This window comes from Urocampus carinirostris, chromosome 17 (assembly GCF_059441175.1).
Source record: "Urocampus carinirostris isolate Australia breed hairy pipefish chromosome 17, RoL_Ucar_1.0, whole genome shotgun sequence".
In the NCBI taxonomy this organism is placed as follows: domain Eukaryota; kingdom Metazoa; phylum Chordata; class Actinopteri; order Syngnathiformes; family Syngnathidae; genus Urocampus; species Urocampus carinirostris.
In genome coordinates this window covers 1,729,944-1,751,092 of record NC_142365.1, presented here as the reverse complement: position 1 = coordinate 1,751,092, position 21,149 = coordinate 1,729,944, and the positions used below count along the sequence as shown (strand labels likewise).

Sequence of the window (21,149 nt, the reverse complement as noted above, 5' to 3'; positions counted from 1 at the left end):
AATATTGATCCATATATAAGGAGCACTGTATTATAAGGCGCATGGTCAGCTTTTGAAAAAAATTAAGACTTTAAGGTGCGCCTTATAGTGCGGAAAATACGGTATATATTTGTCGACGATTTACAATTTCAACCTCGATAACACAAAATTTTGGGGACCCATAGATCTCTGTTGGGACCCATAGATTTTCAGAGGTAAAATGATCACTGATGTTGTGCCCTTCTTTTATTATTACGTTTCTTTTCCATTCGGTAGAATTCAGGAAGAACGGGAGGTCAGACACAAAAGGAAACAAACTGAACCAGGAGGTGCCGGAAGAGGACACGCACTCCTGGAGTCACCAATCCTAGGAAGACCATGTAAGAAACCTGACGCGTTCTTGAAACCAAACTTGTTTTTTTCTCCCATATGTGAGCAACAGATATGCTGATTTTTCTTTCTTTCTTTATGTGTTTCTTAAATTTTGCAGGCTTTCTTGTGCACGTAAACATTACAAGAAAATGTCTCATGATCAAGCAAAAACTGAAAAAAAATTGTTTCCTTTATTGATGATCTTGGAACTGTTCTGTATATGAAAAAATGGCTTGCTGCGGCCCCTTTCATGAAAGCCCTAATGTGTATTATACAGCGACAGGTCGTGTTGTAGAATATTTCATTTAAATACATGACTAGTGATTTAGATAACTGGTAAAACACAAAGATACCCCAAAACTATAAAGCCGGGATAGCTCATCAACTAAGCTCATCACATGATTGAGATGATTATCTGATAACATGGAGTCGTTACGTCCAGGACCGTCCAGTGAATCCAACCGTGTAAACTATATACTCCAAAAAAGCATCATAATGCAGACAGAAAACATTTCTACATCGTTTGACATTTTGTTTTGTAATACATGGAGTTTACCTTATAATTCCCCATTAAGAATAAACAGACTCATCAGATGATTTACAATATGGCCGTTAGCCTTTTTTTCACGGTCCACTGCTCACATTAGTCTTCTAGAGCCTGTGTTGATAAAACCGAGATCGCTTCCTTCTGCTCTGATTATGTTTAGCCAGTAGTGACCAAATCAACATCAGGTAAATGAAGAAACCTAGAGAACCTTGATAATTAAGTATTTTTTCCCCGTTTCAAGATGTTTTCCTTGTTTCTTGAATAAAATAAGACAATTTAGCTTTTTTACATTTTTTTTTTCTTATCTAGCAGGTAGCAAATCGTCTTGCTCATTAAAAATATCCAAAGTTGGTCTTCTACCCTGTGCTTTGTAGCACTCTTAGATCAAGGCTTCTTGATTGTCAGGAAATTTACGAACGACTAGCTACAGCCAAAAATAAAATCAATTGAATGGACATCTTGCAAAACAATTGCATCCGCAAAGAAAACTCTAAAAGTGTCAGTTTTTTTCGACACATGCATCTTAACACATACTTGCACATGCAAGTCCAGCCATCTGCTCTTTTCAGCATGTCGAGTTTGCTCAGTCTCTTGTTGTCAGTTGAAGGGATTAACACCAGTTTTTTTTGTCCTGTCGCGAGTTGGAATTCTTTCTTATGCAAGAAAATATGGAAGTAGTCTTCAGATTTTTGCGAGGTAGAGTCCTTCGGTCATTTATTGCGCGTCTTTCTTTCCTTATTTCTAAGGGAAAAAAAACACGCCATAAATAAGGTTGCATGGACAGGTGCTGGAAAAAGTCGAAAGCTTTAGGTACTTGGGTTGTGATGTGGCTGCGATTGTGGAACGGAGTGCGAGGTTTTGCTCAGAGTGAATCAAGGAAGCAAGGTTTTGGCTGCTCTGAGGAGAGTGATGAACAACCAGTGTATGAGTATGGATGATAAGAGGGGACTGAATGAGAGTGATTGTGTCGACTGTGTTATATGGTGCAGAGACTTGGAGCCTGAACGCAGATTTGAGAAGGAAATTACAAGGTTTTGAGATGAAGTGTTTGAGGAGTGTGTTAGGAGTGACAAGATTGGATAGATTGAGAAATGAAATTGTGAGAGACAGAACTGGAGTAGTAGTGGAACTGAGCAAGCGTGTGGATAAGAGAGTACTCGGTTGGGTTGGACACATGAAGAGGATCTACAAAGCGGAAGTAAATGGAAGTAGACCAAGAGGATAGGCCGTGATTGACGTGGATGGATGGTGTTATGAGTGCACTGCAGGAAAGAGGTCTAAATATAGTGGAAGCTAGAGCTCTTGTCTGTGATAGGAAGCGGTGGAGAGGTGTTGTGATAGGATGGTGGGATTGTGGACGCGTTCTAAGGGATGGGCTGGACACCCGTATGATGCGGCAGGGGTAAACCAGTGAAAGCTGTCGGGCCCTGCTGTTGAACAAGAGTTTGTTATCTCACCCTTAGCCGAGTGACACGGTCACTTTCTCTCAGCATGACCAACTCGGGTGCTGAGGTGCTTGATTTGTTTGGGTGCTTGGGCATTTGGGTTGGCCATGGTCAAATTTTTGTGTTTTTGCTACTTTTTAAAAAAAAATTCTTTGTTATTGTATGTGTTTGTCTTGCTGTCGGTCACCCATCTCGAGGGATATGACCAAGGTCGTTTTTTTCCAAATGCACATGTTTCGGCTCCATTCTAAGCTAGGACTTCTAGCGGTGAATTATTACACACTGTCTTTAATGACATTGCATTGTGTTCCACAGTATTTTACGATGACCCGACAGTGCCAACCACCACGAACTTGTACATCAGCTGCATCAGCCCCAAGGTAGGCCTCACGATAGACCGGGTGAGCGGATTTTAGCACGGCGGCTAAAGCGAAACGCTCCGTTGTCCTTCAGATGAACGAGGAGATCCTCTGCAAAGAATTCGGTAAGTACGGTCCCCTGGCCAGCGTGAAGATCATGTGGCCCCGCTCGGACGACGAGCGTTGCCGGACCTCCAACCGAGCCTTCGTGGCTTTCATGACCCGGAAAGACGCAGAGCGAGCTCTGGCGGCGCTCGACGGTACTCTCCCACGCTTCCCCGAAACGCTCCCGGCAGGCGCGTTCCTCACGCTGGCGTTTATCTCCCGGGCTTTCAGGTAAAGTCATCATGGGCTTCGAAATGAAGCTGGGATGGGGCAAGCCGGCTCGGATCCCGCCCCAGCCGCTTTACAGTCCGGTGGGGGTGAGGGTGGCGCCCCCTCCCCACTCGGGTCTCCCTTTTAACGCTCAGCCCAGGGGGCGCTTTCGCAACGACTTCACCAAACCGCCCTCCGTGTCCAAAGCGGAACTGGAAAAGGTGAGTTCCGGCTCCTTCGGCTTTCTGCATGCGTACGACCGCTCGCGTGTTTTGGGTACACCTGCACAACTCGCCGGAAGAGCACTTTAAGAAAGTGCTCCGTCTTTATCGACAAATTCGCTCGAGCCATTTGTTTATCGATGTTTTATTTAGGTATGTATCGATCGACTATAATGCCGGGTCCAAAATAACCCACTTAGTGGTGTAGCAAGGACGAACCTTCTCGGTTATTTGGTGCAATTAAAAACATAAAAATCTTGTTTTGTTTGACCAAACTTGAAAATACTGAACTGAAATGATCTGCATTTATATAGCGCTTTTCAAGTCAAGACTTCCCAAAGCGCTTTACAGTGTGCTTCACATTTCCCAATAGCGGCCGTGCAGCCATGTAAGGCGCTAACCTGCTTATTGGGGGTATTAGGGGTTCAGTGTCCTACCCAAGGACACTTTGACATGTAACACGGAGGAGCCGGGATTCGAACTGCGATCTCTTGATACCAAGACGAGTGCCCTACCTCCTGAGCCACTAAATATACATTTTTTTTCGAGCAACCTTTGAAAATCGGGTTGTTTTGTTGAAAACTTCCCTACAAGATGGGGTCTTCTTTTAAGTCAAGTCACATTTATTTGTGACGCGCTTAATGACAAAAATGTCTTAAAGGGCTGCACAGGATTACAATGACATCACCGCCTGATCTTAAACCAACATTCCCTGCATGTAAACGTTGCGGTATCAGATTTAGAAGACATTTGTTTGCACTTTTTTTAATAAGTTCAGAAACAAAGATAGAAAAACAGTATCAACTTTTGTCATACCGTTCATGGCTTGCAGCACCAGGGGAGTCGAGATGAGATTTTTTTTTTGTGAACAAAGGGAAAAAAGTGGGATTCTCAGCTCAAAATGACTCAACTTCTTTGCAAAAATAATGCTCAGCCAATGCACAGCAAAGTTAGGCATATATTTTGTAAAAAAAAGTAGGAAATAAGATTTTAAGCATTGTTCGGAGTACCTTCCTTTACAGAACATGTCAAGAGATGATAGCACTACTCAAATGAGGATAATAACGTCTTTGGTCAGGCAAGATGTTGCATAAAAATGGAAAGCAGTCTTTGCTGTTAGGAAGAATTGGATATTCTAAAAGTGTTGCTGTATGACAGGGGTGGGCAAACGTTTTGATTAAAAAACATCAAACAATATGTATTGTTATATTCGGTTGAAATTCTCCAGATTTTAAGGATTCACGTTAACTGTTATTTTTCCCCTCTGAAGCAGATCACTGATAAAATCCATGAGATCGACATCGCTAACTTTTTGTTGTATTAAGAAAAAGAAAAAGCACTCAAAATCCAATTTTTCTTCACTATTACAATAACATTATTCAGCCTTAGTCTCCATTTGGAGAGACTAGAGTACCACTTTATCAACCAATGAATCACTACTTACTTTAATTGTCAGTAGTAACTACAACGACATACAATTATTATGCGCACCAAAGAACTGATATATAGATAAAAAAATTGAAAAAAATCTATAAACAAAACTCGATGTACTCGCCAAGGCTTAAACACAACAGCCATTACACATCCTGAGCCATTCCCTCGACGACGGCCGAGCTCTCCCATTTCCTGATGCACTTAAGAGATAGTAGTAGTACAACATGGTTGTGTCAACAGAAAATCCGTATGTATTCTAATAATAAAGTCATTAGTTCTCACAAATTGAATTGAATGGTCTTTATTGTCGACGTTGTGAAAGATTGTATGCAATGAAATTGGACACGGCACTCCAGGGTCGAACATGCAACATAAAGACTTTAGACTTTAGAAGTATTTACGGCCTCGTGCTTAGAGACAGAAACTTGACTTCTCCTTTCAACTGTAAGAAAGCGATTTAGAGAGCAGCTGGCTAGCTGCAGTCTAACTTAGGTTCTAATCATTATGCATCATAACAATAGTGCATTGAAAAGATTTAACCCAAATAAGTCAGTCACGAAGTATTTATTTTCACATTTCGTGCAATTTGCGTCGGCTGATTGAATACTGTAGCGTGGCGTCAAGTGACCAATGATCATTTTTGTTTTTTTTTAATCTGGTTGTTATCATCAGAGATCTAATCTTTGGTCGTTGGTTGGCCTAATAGTCACTTTGCATCCTTTTTTGTGTTGTTTTCAAAAAATGATGGCCAAATTCTACCCTTTTGCGTAAATCCCCCCAGATTGGGTCAATTTGTCTCAGAGCAACCTTCCAAAATGTGGTCACGTTGTATTAAATATCCCCGAAATTAGTATCGTCTTGTTTAAATGCACCTAAAAATGGGGTCGTTTGCTACCTAACTACCTACGCACACAAAAATCTTTGACTCAATTGGACAAACAATTGAGACTTATGCAGATGTCCATGCCAGTGTTTGTCAAGGTTGAGCAATTTCAGAATAATTCCACATATTAAAATCAAGAAAATTAGGATTTGGTCGTTATTTGAACTGTATATGTTTTTTATAATTATTCGCAGGGTTGGCTAAGGTTACTTTAACTGGATTACTTTCAATTACTTTTGGATTACTCCAATACCAAATATGCTGATAAAAGACTAAAGGAACTAAATATGAATAAAATGACTACATTTTGTGCAGGCTTGGGGAGTAATGGAATACATGGAACGGCAAAAATGATGTTTGGATTGATTTTCATTTTGTTTCTGTGGCATTTGATGTTCGTTTTGCCGGAGATCAAAGAGATCAAAGCCAGGAGAGAAAGCTTACCACATGTTGTGAGTCATCATTGTATTCATATTGAGTTTCTTTTGTCTTTTATGAGCATATTTGGTATTGGAGTCATCCAAGAGTCATTGAAAGTAATCCCGTTCAAGTAACCCTACCCAACCCGGATTATTCGTAATTAAAAGACTCGGTAAGGTTTGGGTTTTACCGCTGGATATTGTGCAGGTGTACCTATCGACACCACCGATTTTTTTAATTATGAAAGGACTCGGGAAAGGAAAGATGCCCTCACTTTTAGGAAGGGGAATGTTTTTAATTCAGTTTCTCCGATTTGCAGTGAAGTTGCGGAGGCTGTGACCTCCCTTAACGTCTCAGACACAAAATTGTAGTTGTATCATTTCAGTGGGTGAATTATTGAAAGAGGATTTTGACCCGATTCCATACGATGATGCTCACATGAGCTGTACCCGCCATTGCTCTTATTCCTCATGAGGCAGAGGAGAGCCCCCCACCCCCATTCCCCTTGCTAGAGTATGTGTGTCGCTATGGTTACTTTTTCTGTATTTGATCTGTACAAATCCTCATTTGTCATATTTTCACTATTTGGTTTGACTTCACAAACAGACTCTGTCCGAAGCCGTAGTCAAAGTGGTTATCCCGACCGAAAGGTACACACACTCTTCCTCCTACGACTGACCAGCTATTAGCACACAAGTGATAGGACAGAGGCAGGTGCCATAACTTTTTTTTTTGAGAAATCGCTTAGACGTTAAAAAAAAACCCAAAATGCATAACTATAACAAAGTGCAATTTGTACAGGAATATTTTAGTCTTTCCAAAAAGCAGTGTTCTCTGAATAATTGCACTCATTTCCAAATTGAAAATGCTTTTTGAAATTCATTAACGGTTTTACATCCTGCTTACTGCACCAAAAACCGAACTATGATTGCACCTAACAGATTATTTTTCCCAAACTTTGGTGTTGGGGTTCAAAACTCCTAAATAAGGCATATCCTTTATTAATACAGTGATACCTCGTTACTCGACCGTAATCTGTTCAAGATTGCTGTTTTAACATTGAAGCTTTCGAGTACGAGTCATTTTTTCCAATATCAAGTAGAGAATTTGGTTCGTTTTTGCTGGGTTGCGTTCCAAAAAGTCCCGATATAGCCGAAACCCGTGAAGTAGAAACTTACCTCTGTAACATAGAATATATATCTATAACTGTAACAATAAAACAATTATACATCTTCAAATGAAAACACTGAACACAGAATTGCAATTGAATGAATGAGTTTATTGCCATTCTAAAATAGTACAACGAAACTTGACTTCTCCTTTTGAATGTTAGAAAGCAATTTAGAGAGCGGCCGGCGAGCTGCAGTCTAGCCTCTGGGATCCTTCTGGTTGAGCTTTGTCTCCGTGATGATTAAAATACAAGCGTCACATATGTAATAGTTTCCTTTGAGTTGTAGCTCCAGGTCAGCCATTTCATGGGTGATGTGATAAAGGGTCGGTAAAGGCGGCTTGTCAGTGTTGTTACGTAGTAGGCCGTACCTGCAGCCTCGCTTCAGTCTCTTCCCGGACCAAGTAACGATCCACATAGCACCTGGTGGGGATCAGCATTTCTTTGAACTCTTCTGACTCTAAATCAGATTTATTCGACTTATTTTTTTCAATGTAACAAGCCGATAAAATACTAGCGGTCGGCGTGCTTGGCAGTTTTGACTCGTGGGCCTGCCCTGCCCTTTGACCGCTGGCATACACCGGCCTTTCACAGGTTGCGCACACGGTCACGTCCACCCAACACCCACGCACGCACAGAGCCCTCGACCACCTACCCCTGATATAGCTTTTGCTGTGTGTTGTCTGCCGAGGAACACAATACAGAAAGCAAATACGCCAAGTATCGAAACCGAGAGGGTTGACCTTATTATCGGCAATAAAAGGCACTAAATCGCAATGAATTCTTTCTCGAAATGATGCCAGCAAAACAGGCTAGAGCCGCCGAGACGTCCATTCATCTCCCTCAGCCGTTATCGCCTTCTCGAGTTTCAAATTTTGATCGAATGCAGAAGCTAAAATGACTCGATTTTGGGGTTGAATACAGATTTTCGTTCAAGTACTGAGGTATCACTCTATTCATAAACACAACTGGCATTTCCCAGCTTTTTACTTAATAAAGGAGCTGCAAGCCAAAGCCTGGTTATTTCGTTGGACGGCAACAAGCTGGACTAAGCCTTTGCTGTCAGATAAAACCAATCAATCCCAAATGCAAAAATTTTGTGCATCTGACATGTCATCTTTTTTTCCCTAACTGATACTAAGTACCATATTTTCCAGACTATAAGGCGCTCCTAAAAACCCCAAATCTGCCAGAAATTCGAATAATGCGGCAGTAAACCATACAAGTCCTTTTTAGTCCCTGGCGATATATATTTTATAACATGAAGGCTGATCAATTGTAGAATAACAAACTGATGAATCGGTTAATTCATTCTAAAAATCAAGCATGGTGAAAGAAAACAATTCTATATTTTGGATAACCCGCAAATTTTGCAACCAGTCCTGAAAAATCTGCTAACTCCAATCGGCGGCCCATGAATCAATCGGGGGACCTAGTATTTGGTGCTCGGTGTCTGTATTTACCCAAAGAATGTGAATTAGCTAACTTTATTCGGCAAGTCAATGATTATTTGTATGCAATTCTCTCATGACCAATGTTCCCTCTAATCTGCGTGTATGCACAACTGCCCAGAGCTTTTCCACGCATGAGAAAATCTAGCCGGCTCGCAAAAAATCAGGGCTCGAAATTTAGAATTAGGAAGCCAATTAAGTCAAGTCAAGTCACATTTATTATTATTATTATTATTTATTTATATAGCCCTTAATCACAAAAATGTCTCAAAGGACTGCAGAGGATTACACTTACACAATTGCACAATTACCTGATCTTAAACCAGCAAAGTCAAAGTTACAGTGCATGAAGGTAAAAATACACGGGTTCCCCTGACGCTGTGTTCTAAATGCATTATGTTGAAGTCAAGGTCGAAGTAGAACGAAGTTGAGTAAAGTCAGTAGAGTTTTTCGAGAACCGGCTTCTTCGGCTCGGCTCACTGAAGAGAACCGGCTCTTTCGGGTCCCAAACGGCTCTTCAGATTGTTTTTGCTTCTTTCATCCCTACACGACCAAATATTTTGTAAAATTATGCACAAAATGACTTAAAGGAAGGGGAGGGGATAGAACAAGAAAGAAAAAAATACCAAAATGAAAAAGTCGTGAAAAGCTAAGAAAAAAAGAAGCAAAAGGAAGAGAAAAAGGAAGGAAAAATTCAGAAAAAAAGACAGAAAAAAAGAAAAGAAAGAAACAGAGGAAAAAAGTAAATAGAGAACAAAAAGAAAAAAGTAACAGCTAGGAAAAAATTCAACACAATGAGATTTTTTTTAAAGGAATTTAAAAAAAGTAGAAAAAAAACAGGTCAAAAGAATAAAAAGTTTGTGTTGCATTCAAATCATTTCCAATGATATCAAGTGAATCTTGCTGCCAACATTGTACTTAAAAAAATGTGATTAGATACAGTTCTGTATTGTGCAACCGACTCAATAAGCCCCCAAAAATGTTAGTATTATGCGACAAAAGATACCAGGAAAAAAAAATGGAAATTTTGTGAAAGAATTGTAAAAACAAATGACGTTTTTAGGCTGTAAAACCTTTGCAATAATACACGAGTCAATTCATTCAAAAGAGAAAAATCATTTTGCATTGTCGGCAACTCTTGATGTCAAGTTTTGGACATGTTTGATAATGACTTCGTTGCCACACTTGGGATCGCCGTTGCTCACTGTTATTTCAAGCGTTGCTCATTGATTTTGTGCGAACGCTCAGACCCGTAAGGAAAATTCCAGGGAACATTGGTCACAGCTAACTCGTCAAACGTATATATATAAATGTGCTTTGATTCCGAGGGACTCTCCTAACCTCTTTGACTGAGATGGTAGCGACAACGTTAAAAAGAGCCGTCCCGCAATTTTTCAAGGGTCACTGGCTCGGCGCAAAGAGGTTGCGAGAGACCTTCCCTCGCCCGAAGCAAACGAGACGGAACGTTAAAGACTAGACGGGAGTAAATCACTTTGTGTTCCTCCTCCCCGTGTAGAAATGTCTTATTCCTCATCCATCGAATGATAGAGTTTGTGGTGCGTGAAGGTCCTTTGTTCGAAGCCATAATCATGAACAAAGAGAAAAGCAATGCCGACTACAGGTAGGAGTCTTGACTCGCGTTTCTTGTACTCCTGCGCTAACCTTCTTTCTGCTTCAGGTTCCTTTTCGACAACAAGAGTCAAAATCATGTTTACTATCGTTGGAAGCTGTTCTCCATCCTCCAGGTATTTATTCATACCATTTACAGGTATTCCCAAAGACCTATTTTTAAAACTTAAGCACAGAACGTGTCGCGTTCCTCCTCACATTTATGCAAAAATGGGAATGCAATCTTCAGCAATGTTCCCTCTAAGCTGCATGTGTGCGCAATTGCGCACTGCCCAGAGCTTTTCCGCGCACAAGAAAATTTAGCCAGCTCACAAAAATCAGGGCTCGAAATTGCTAATTAAGAAGCGAATTAAGTCAAAGTTACAGTGCATGAAGGTAAAAATCCACGGGTTCCCCTGACGCTGTGTTCGAAATGCGGTATTTTGAAGTCAATGTCGAAGTAGAATGAAGTTGAGTAAAGTCGGTAGAGTTTTTCGAGAACCGGCTTCTTCGGCTCAGCTCACTAAAAAGAACCGGCTCTTTCGGGTCACAAACGGCTCTTCGGGTTGTTTTTGCTTCTTTCATCCCTACACGACCAAATATTATGTAAAATTATGCACAAAATGACTTCAAGGAAGGGGGGGAATAGAACAAAAAAAGAAAAAAATACCAAAATGAAAAAGTAGTGAAAAGCTGAGAAAAAAACGAAACAAAAGGAGAGAAAGAGGAAAAAAAGAGCAGGAAAAATTCAGAAAAAAAGCCAGAAGAAAAGAAAGGAGCAAATAAAAGGAAAAAAGGCAAGAAAAAAGTAACAGCTCGGAAAAAATAAACACAATGAGATTTTTTAAAAAGGAATTTTAAAAAAGGAGAAAAAAAAACAGGGAAAACGAGGAAATAGTTTGTGTTGCATTCAAATAATTTCCAATGATATCAAGTGAATCTTGTTGCCAACATTGTACTTCCACTAAAAAATGTGATTAAAAAATAGTTCTGTAGCTTACAACCGACTCAATAAGTCCCAGAAAATGTTAGTATTATGCGACAAAAGACACCAGGAAAAGAAATGGAAATCTTGTGAAAGAATTGTAAAAACTTATGACGTTTGTAGGCAATAGTACATGAGTCAATTCATTCAAAAGAGAAAAATAATTTGGCATTGCTGGAAACTCAGCAAAATGTAACGTAATGTCAAGTTTTGGACATGTTTGATAATGACTCAGTTGCCACACTTGGGATTGCCGTTGCTCACTGTTGTTTCAAGCGTCGTTCACAGACTTTGTGTGAACGCTCAGACCCCTAAGGAAAATGACAGGGAACATTGATCTTCAGTATATATCCCGAGCCGTGTTTTGCTTGGACCTCCTCAGGGCGAGTCTCTCAGCAAATGGAGGACGGCAGATTTCCGAATGTTCCGCGGGGGTTCCACGTGGAGGCCCCCGGGCCTCAACAGCTACATGGACGCCGAACAAGAAGACCAAAGCCCGGAGGTCGCCGCTCCCGAGGAGGAGCTCAAAAAAGGCCAGCTCAGAGCCGAGTGAGTCGAGCAAACCTTTGAGACTTTTTTGGGATTAAGGGCTTTATAAATACCGTAAATTCCAGACTATAGAGCGCACCTGATTATAAGCCGCACCCACCACATTTTAAGAGGAAAACCGATTTTGTACATACACAAGCCGCACCTGTATATAAGCCGCGTGCGCCCACATTTAAACATGTAACACCAACACAAAATTAACCCAAACCCGCAATTGAAACTAAATGTCCTTCATTAAAGTGCACAGTCCAAAAATCACAGCCGGCAAAATGAACGGAAAATGATACCGGTACTTAAGGTTTGATGCAGACCTGCAGAGTCCGGGTCCCGTTGAAAGTAATCCAAGGAAAAAGTGTATATTTCCAAAGGTAAGAATGGGAAAAATATATCAGATGAAGACATTTACTCACGCAACTCCTTTTTCTTTAACCAACTTTTTACCCCCTCTTCTTTCCTTGTCTGTCCCTCACCTTTAGCGGTCCCCACTTAAACTCGGCACCCCGCGTTTGTTCCGCCCCTCCTATTTAATTCACCCGTGCAAAACATATCAGAATAAGTGTGTAAAATAAATACATTACAAAAATATACAGTTGCAAATACATATTATACATGGGTTACACATATTTACAAAGAAAGATGGTACACTGAGAGAGTTTTTAAAGCTTTTATAATGATAATATAGCTTTGACAGGGCAGTTAATGGTAGCAACACTCGAGCGCTGCTAGCGGCCGTTAGAAAAATGACATAAATTGGCCGCATCACTGAAAAAGCCGCAGGGTTGAAAGTTAGGGAAAAAAGTAGCGGCTTATAGTCCGGAATTTACGGTAAATGCGACTTGACTTGACTGACAAACGAGAAGCTGAAATTTCCACCGGGACGACATTTCTTTTGGAAACCTTGCAGGCACAGAGAGCGACTGGAGGTTCTGCTCCAGGAGTTGACACCGAGCAACGAAGACGTCGCCGACGCCATGTTCTTCTGCCTGGAGCGAGCCGACGCGGCCGAAGAAGTGGTGGGACACCTCACGCGATCCTTCTCCTGGCCTCAGAGTTCTCTACAGAAGAAGGCCAGTACCTGTTAGAATTAGAATGCTCTTTATTGTCATTGATAACAGCCAGGGTTGGGTAGGGTTACTTGAACTGGATTACTTTCAATTACTTTTGGATTATTCCAATACCAAATATGCTAATAAAAGACAAAAGAAACTAAATATGAAAAAAATGATGACTCACAACACGTGGTAAGCTTTCTCTCCTGGCTTTGATCTCCAGCAAAACGAACATCAAATGCGACAGAAACAAAATGAAAATCAATCCAAACAGCTTGCCGACATCATTTTTGCCGTTCTATGCATTCCGTTACTCCCCAAGCCTGCACAAAATGTAGTCATTTTATTCATATTGAGTTTCATTTGTCTTTTATTAGCATATTTCGTATTGGAGCAAGATAGAGATAGATAGATAGATACTTTATTCATCCCCTTAGGGAAATTCACACTTTCAGCAGTCTACCTCGTTGTTTATTAACAGATGAACATGATGCCCTAGGGGTGCTTGTAGCGGAGTGGATGACGTCACACGCTAGTCCAAAAGTTGGACATCCCCGCGGCAGATGGAAATCTTTTTCTTTGTGTCCAGGGATACACCACCTCGTGTTAGCGAGTCCGTCTCCTCTCTGATTCCCGTAGGCTTTCGTGTCTCTGTATAGTGGCGTTGAAGCCGGATAGCTCCGGGTGGCTACACGTTAGCGTCCGGAATGCTAAACGTGAGCCACGTTTCCGCAAAACACAGCAACTGCGCTCCCCGTTCGCTTCTATGTTTTCCACCAGCACTCGATGATCTTATTTGGTCGTGAGTTCGCATTTACCATGATTACGGATGGTACCGAAGACTTATAACGCCGTTAGCCGCTTAGCTAGCTCCGGTTCTTCCTCCACGATAGGCCCCTTCATCACGCCGGCACGAGAATTCATCAGGGCAAGGAGTTGATTCCTTGAATAGACGCATTTTTGTGCGCTAAAACCCATGTCCGTAGGATAGAAGTAATCCATAGTGTAGTTGTCAAAACGGGAAGAAAAACACCGAAGATAGAAGCAGACAACAAAACAAAAAAATCACAAAAAGTGAGAGATAACAGGGGAGCTGCTGGAAAAGGCAGCTGCTCATGGCCGCTTTGATGTTATGATCCAATCCAAAAGTCATTGAAAGTAATCCAGTTCAAGTAACCCTACCCAACCCTGATAACAACGTAGTGGATATTGACGGGGCACTCCAGGAGAAAAACACACGAAGATTTAAAAGAGAAAGATAAGATGAAAAAAGAATGGATAGGTAAAATATTTAGCAGGTAATGCTTGGAGACTGTCCTAAAATGCTTGGAAATATTTAGCAGCAACAAAGTAAGGTATGTATTTGCCATTTTTCAATCCAACATATTTTTCCTGCGTGCTTATTTGGGTCGAATGGGTATAGCGATGCCAACTCTGTAAAATTCTGCTTCTCTCCTTTAGGGGGCAACGTTTCAAACGGCTATCAATGATTTCAATTCAATTCATTTCGCGTTTTAATCTACCGTAAATTCCGGACTATAGAGCGCCCCCGATTATAAGCCGCACCCGCCACATTTCGGGAGGAAATCAGAATCCCCTTTATGATACTGTCACTACAGCAGTTAGGAATACGCATTTTGTACGAGAACTGCAAAAAGGAAAGAAAATACAGTAATCCCTCGTTTTTCACAGGGGTTGCGTTTAGAAAAAGGACCTGCCATGGTCAAAATCAGCAAAGTAGAAAGGTTTTGTTGACACGATGGCTTTCAGAGAAACTTCAAAACGGAAAAAGATTTGCGTGTCCATCGTGAAGGTCGAGACTGCAACGTTATTGACACAGCCAGACGCGGGCAGAAAAGGGGCCGGGCGACTGTTTAGCCAATCAGAACGCAGGGTTAAAATCTGAACTCATTTTTTTTGTATTTTCAATTATGATTGTGTGCGTTCGTTCTGGCGCATGATCTTCTGGACACTTGCGGTGATCACCTTGTCTTAAAGTAGCAAAACTTAAAATTTTTAGTGCCAGAAAAATCGGAAATAGGATCTTATCGAATACAGGCCGTCGATGTTTCTATTCCCTTTTCGATTCTATTTATTCGTAAATCTGTTTCTCGTATTTCATGGGTTTGTGACATTTTTCAGTTTTACCTTTTTTGTCCTTTTCGGTCTTCCGTACGGTAAGAACGCGAACTTCTCTCGTTGTTGCAGATGGCCGGCTTGTATCTGCTATCGGACATTTTACACAACTCCAGTGCCAAAGTGGCCGGGGCCTCGTATTATCGCAAACAGTAAGTGACGCTTTCATTAAAGGGACGGTGTGTGTTATATGCTGCCTCCTAGTGGCGAGAATCTTCAGCAAAAAAAAAAACAAAAAACCCAAAGATATTGATTTAAGTAATTAGCAAGAATACATTTTGAAAATACTCGTAGGCTGAGAAAATGACATGTATCTTACGTCACATAGAGCACAGGTGTCAAAGAGGCGGCCCGCGGGCCAGATCAGGTCCGCTAAGGGATTGAATCCGGCCCGCGAGAAGCGCAAGAGAAAAATAAGCTGCAGGTTGAAATATGTCCACTTGATGTTGCCAAAGCCAGGTGCCTCGAACAACGACACTGTACTTGTATTTATTTCTCTCTCTCCCTCTTTCTTTTCCATCCCTTTTCTCCCACTCTGTCTCTGTCTCTTTCACTCGCTGTGTCCCTCTTTTTTCTTCCTTTGTTGCTCTTTGTCTCTTTCTCTCTGTGTCTTTTAACCTCTTTTGCTCTAACTTCCCTTTTTCCTTTTCTCTTTCTCTCTTCATACCCTTTGCACTTTATTTTCTCTTTTCTCTCCTTCTGTCTTTCTGTTTCTCTTTGGATTTCTTCCTCTCCCTTTCTTTCCCCCCTCTCTCATGACTTTTTATCTTTTGTTTCTCACGCTCTCTCTCTCTTTTCCCACTCTGTCTCTATCTCTTTCACTCTCTGTGTCTCTTCCTTTGTTGCTCTTTGTCTCTTTCTGTGTCCTTTAACCTCTTTTGCTTTAACTTCCTTTTTTCCTTTTTCTCTCTTCATACCCTTCGCACTTTCTTTTCTCTCCTTCTGTCTTTCTATTTCTCTTTGGATTTCCTTTCTTCCTCTTCCTTTCTTTTCCCCCTCTTCTCATGACTTTTTATCTCTTTTGTTTCTCCCGCTCTCTCTTTTTCCTTCTTTGTCCTGCCCTCTCTCCTTTTCCCTCCCTTTCTCTTGAAACTAGTCGTCCGGCCCCCGACAGAATGTTTGTTCTACGGTGTGGCCCCCCGAGTTCAAATGACTTTGACACCCCTTTATGTCATAGAGGGAGCTGACGTAATTGTCGGCCATCTTGCTGACCAGGGTACCAAAGGAAAACCAAAAGCTAGCGAAATTGTTATCAAAAGTTGAGAATGTCATGTTCCTTTGTGCCCGTGGGCATTTGGGTTCTCCCCAAGGACTGAAAATAGCAAACCTTTGCTGGGTCATTGTGATTTTCTGGTGAAATGATTTTGACACTTTTTTCATAATCAACCTGGTAGAAAGTACAAACATAGTCATAAAATGATGAGTTGTTATTTTAGAAATTTAAATGAATGCTTTATTGACAAAATATCCATTTAAGTATGGCAAATTATTTTGAAGCAATCAAGAGCGTAGAATGAGAATTTAATCGGGTACTCAACACATTTATTCATCTTTTTATTGATTTATTTTACATAAAAGACTTCATTCCAATTTAGGGGTTTTATAAAGGGGCAACGCAGCGGTTAGCGCGTGTCCGGCACAGTTCTGAGGCCATGAGAAAGAAACTCCTGTGTGGAGTTTGCATGTTCTCCCCGTGCTTGCGTGGGTTTCCTCCGGGCACTCCGGTTTCCTTCCATGTTCCAAAAACATGCATGTCAGGTGAATTGGTCTGAATTGTCCCTAGGTGTCCCCTGCCCACTGCCCGAAGACAGCTGGGATGGGCTCCGGCACCCCCGCGGCCCTACTGAGGATAAGCGGTGCAGATCATGGATATTAATGGGTTTTATAAAGCGAATGAGCCAAAAGTGTGCAGGTGGCTAGAGTCAAAAACACATTGCATTCGCCAAAGATTCATCCCACTTTGCTCTTCCCAACCTGACACCGAACAATGGGAATTCATTTTCGACAGCGCGTTTTGAAATTTTTCAATGAAAAAAAAAAAAAGTTTGTTTTTAATGTTCCTTGCATTTCTATTGTGGTGTATTTTCAGTTTTGAGTCGAAGCTCTTGCAGATATTTGAAGTGCTTCATGAAACGTACAAGAACATACAGGCCAGGCTGCAAGCTGAACAGTTTAAGGTAAGATTTCAATCAAAATAATCATAATAAAAAAGAAAATAATGACTCTGTCGAACGGTGCAGCAAAAAGTCACAAGCTGCGTCCGAGCGTGGAAGGACTGGGCCATCTACCCGCAGCCGTATCTGGACCATCTTCAAGACATCTTTCTGGGCTTGGCCAAAGTCGGAGAAGACTCGACAGAAGCGGACCAAGTGAGTGGCAGGGTTCGTGCGGGGGCTCGAAATCCGTGGAGGCTTGAATTTAGAATTCGGGGTTTGTACGTGTGCTCGAAATCCTGGAAAGTGCTTGAATCGTAATGCGTTTTCAAGGTTCGGAAAGTGCTTAACGTGTAGGTGAGGTGCTTGTAAATGTTTGAAATTGTTGCCATGTTTCTGAGGTGAGGTGTCGGGAACTAGCTTTTTTTGTTCCATAATAGGATTGGAGCTAGGGTTAGAATCCCTTATTAGGGCGTTAAACACAATTTTTAAGGTTGGGGCTAGGGTTTTAGCTAGACTAGGTATTGCTGTAGGGTTAGGAACGAGGCTTTGAGCTCCATGTTAGGGTTCTAAACCAAATGTTGGGTTTTAGAGCTTGGGTTAAGGTTTGAAACAACAATGTTAGGGTTAGGAGCTAGGGTTTTGGCTACAAGTTAGGGTTTTAAACCAATTTTAGGGTCTGGAAATGAGGTTGAGGCTAGAGTTAGGGTTTGAAACTAAGGTTTAGGCTCCTGTTCTTTTGATCGTTGCTGGATTTTCCCTTTGAATGTACTGGAAAATGGAAAATTTGCTTAAAGTGCCTAAATTTGGTCGTGAACCCTCGGTATATGAGGAGGAATTTGTCTCAAAAATCTTTACGGACTAAGAAATATATTTGCGATTGACTAAATATCGTATGTCTTGATAAATGTACTCGCAAGATTAAAATATCTCAGTTATGAATCTATGCCAAAAATGGCATTATTTGCAAATCTATTTGAAGCAGTTAAGACACCTGTAAAAACCAAAAGGAAAATATTAGCGGTCGATCGAAAGATTGAATGCAATCGAGATCATTAGAATGAGTCCAAATTTGGCTCGTTTTTCTCCTTTTCTTCGTCTTCCTAATCGAACTCCGTTCTGCCTCGTTTTTTCTTTGAACGATATTTGGGAAATCCAAACCCCGGAATGCGAAAGAGGTCATCTTTCTCGGGTCCTCCGTCCACACGACCCCTCATTCGCTCGCCTTTTGTAGGACGAGTCCCTCCAACCGGACGGACTGGCGGAAGACCTGGACGGCCGTCCCCTGGGCTGGGACCCCCTGGACGGCGTTCCGGTGGACGACATCGACGGCGTTCCCTTGGGAAGCGTCGCCGACGATATCGACGGGACGCCTCGTGAGTCCCGCGTGGCCCTCGGGAACGGGGCGGGGAACTGACTCTGGTGTTCCTTTGTGGACAGTGGAAGACGGCAAGGCCAATGTCTCCAGGGGGACGCTGTCCAAGTGGGAGAAGACGGACGACCGGCCCTTCTCTCTAGGTCAGTGTCTTCCCACCTTTTTTAATGAAAGAAATCTCGTCCCTCGAAAAAAAATTTTACATACTTGGATAAATGGTCTGCATTTCTTTAGCGCTTTTTCAAGTCACTGAAGAGCTCCCAAAGCGCTTTACAATCTGCTTCACACTTACCCATTCACACACACACACACACACACTCACACACCAATAGGGAGTCTGCCTCCAAACGTTTTGAAGATAATCAAGATGCTAAATGGTAAATGTTCTGCATTTCTATAGCGCTTTTCAAGTCACTGATGACCTCCCGAAGCGCTTTACAATGTGCTTCACACTTACCCATTCACACACACACGCACACCAATAGGGAGTCAACCTCCAAACGTTTTGAGGATAAGCAAGATGCTAAATGTTCTGCATTTCTATAGCGCTTTTCAAGTCAATGAGGACCTCTCAAAGTGCTTTACAAAGTGCTTCACACTTACCCATTCACACACACACTCACACACCAATAACGGTCATGCAGCCATGCAAGGCACCGACCTGCTTATTGGGGGCATTACGGATTCAGTGTCTTGCCCAAGGACACTTCGACATATAACACACAGGAGCCGGGAATCGAACCCGAGACCTCTTGATCCCAAGACAAGCTCCTGAGCTCACGGCGCCCAAGTTGAAATTCAATATGATTTCAAAGATTACGTTTGGAGTGGAATGCTTGAAATTGTTGCCATGAGCATGTCTCCCTCCCTCTTTTCTGTAATTTCTTGATCTCTCTTTTTCTTTCTCTTGAATCTACTCGTCCGGCCCCCGAGAGAATGTTTGTTCTATGGTGTGGCCCCTGCCCGAGTTCAAAAGAGTTTGACACCCCTGCTCTAGATCTATAAATCGTACACGCGAGATTGAAAATCACATATCACAGATACATTTGTGAATCTGCCAAAGACTCGCACAGGACGGCTATCGGAAAGTCCTTCAAAGTTCTTGAAAAGGTTGAGGAACCCCGTCTTCTCCCCTTTTCAGCCCTGCCCGAGTCCAAGTGGAGCAGCGCACCCGAAGAGGGCGACGGCGAGGAAGTCGAAGCCAGGTAACCCAACGACGTCCTCAGGTTTCAAAAGCATTTAGCCTCAAGCTTCTTCTTCTTCTTCTGCGGAGAACAGCGGCAACTCTGCCGAAGCGGGACGCTCGGAGAGCGACAGCAGCGAGGACGAGGACGCTTCTCCCAAAAACCGATTTCGGGGCTCGCTCGGGACCTTCCAGATGTCGGAGGGACAACGGAAAAAGCTCAGGGAGCTGGAAGTGAGTCGGTCCTCGAACGAATCCTTGAAAAGTGCCCGTCAATGCTTGAAATTGTCGCCACCTATTGGCTTTGTCTTTGAAATTCTTCCCTTGTAATTAGTTTGTACGGTATTGCCCAATGAATTGATTGACAGGCACGTCATGAGTTAGCAGAGCTGCCGCTCTAACAATCTTCTTCCTGCGTCATTGGCTCCACCCCCTCCCTGTCTCTTATCCAATCAGAAGGTGCGGGGTGGTTAGCGTCCGAAGAGATTGGGGGGAGAGAGGCTCGGCTGCATCTGAGCCTTAATAACCCAGTTTTGAGTGTGTTTTGAATCGCTCCGTCAAATTGCCAAGTGTAACCGGTGGACCTGAACTTCTTCCTCCCAGTTGAAGGTCCTGAAGCTCCAAGACGAGCTGGAAAGCGGCAAGAAGCCGAGGAAATCCGGCATGACCATCCAGCAGCACGTGGAGCATTACAGGAACAAGCTGCTGCATAAGGTAGCTCGAGATTCTGCCGGACCGCCGGGTCGAAATCGGTCCCGCCGGAGTCTTTTCTAACTTTTCACCACAGCGCCCCCTATCGTGCACGTGTTATCCAAAAATAGAAGCAGCTTCGGAGACTGAGCGCCCTTTGCTGGTGAAAATACAATAACATTTTGAAATCCGGACGTCTCATTATATAAGGATCGCAAACGCCACGGTGTGTATTTGTGCAACGTATCTCTGTCGATCAGAAAATTAGCTCGATTGCTAGCAAAAAAAGATCAAACGTTAGCTTCTTCTCTAGAATACCGGAGTCGGCTAGAGTCACCTCACATTAAGCCTACAGCACAAGGCCGACAGCATACGCCGGTTTACCCCCTCTGCGTCATAGGCGTCGATATCGGTCATCGTTAACTACCCTTCGCCATTCACATCTATTCCTAGCACACACCCTTGCATCCTTTAGATCAGGGGTGTCAAACTCATTTTAGCTGAGGGCCACATGCTAGAAAATAAATGTCACGGGGGCCACCCTAGTAGATTTAAGAGAAAGAGAGAGGAAGACGAAGAAAAAGAGGGAACGATGAAGAGAACAAAGGAGACGGAGTGAGAGTGTGAAAAAGAAAGGGAAAGCGAGAGAAGGAAAGAAAAGGGGAGATAAATAGAGAATGCATAATATAGAAAAAAGAGGGGGAAAAGAAACAAAGAAAAATTAGAAGTGAAAGGGAGACGGTCCAAGAGATGGAGAAAAATAGTGAGTGTGAAAAAGAAAGGGAAAGCGAGAGAGTGAAAGAGAAAAAAAGAAGATAGAAGGACTG

At 42.3% G+C, this 21,149-nt stretch overlaps 1 protein-coding gene across 1 annotated transcript in view; it reads left to right on the top strand.

Moving 5' to 3' along the window:
• Positions 1-21,149, top strand: part of LOC148348903 (U2 snRNP-associated SURP motif-containing protein) — a 31,375-nt gene that overhangs the window by 6,640 nt on the left and 3,586 nt on the right. Inside the window, exons 6-22 of the mRNA XM_088321631.1 lie at positions 256-359; positions 2,659-2,723; positions 2,797-2,962; positions 3,039-3,238; positions 6,582-6,625; positions 10,111-10,215; positions 10,273-10,339; positions 11,570-11,736; positions 12,641-12,803; positions 14,994-15,073; positions 17,011-17,098; positions 17,162-17,290; positions 18,309-18,450; positions 18,515-18,592; positions 19,591-19,654; positions 19,728-19,866; positions 20,236-20,346. Coding sequence (XP_088177757.1) covers positions 256-359; positions 2,659-2,723; positions 2,797-2,962; positions 3,039-3,238; positions 6,582-6,625; positions 10,111-10,215; positions 10,273-10,339; positions 11,570-11,736; positions 12,641-12,803; positions 14,994-15,073; positions 17,011-17,098; positions 17,162-17,290; positions 18,309-18,450; positions 18,515-18,592; positions 19,591-19,654; positions 19,728-19,866; positions 20,236-20,346 — 1,912 coding nt within the window. The remainder of the gene's footprint in view (positions 1-255; positions 360-2,658; positions 2,724-2,796; positions 2,963-3,038; positions 3,239-6,581; positions 6,626-10,110; positions 10,216-10,272; positions 10,340-11,569; positions 11,737-12,640; positions 12,804-14,993; positions 15,074-17,010; positions 17,099-17,161; positions 17,291-18,308; positions 18,451-18,514; positions 18,593-19,590; positions 19,655-19,727; positions 19,867-20,235; positions 20,347-21,149) is intronic.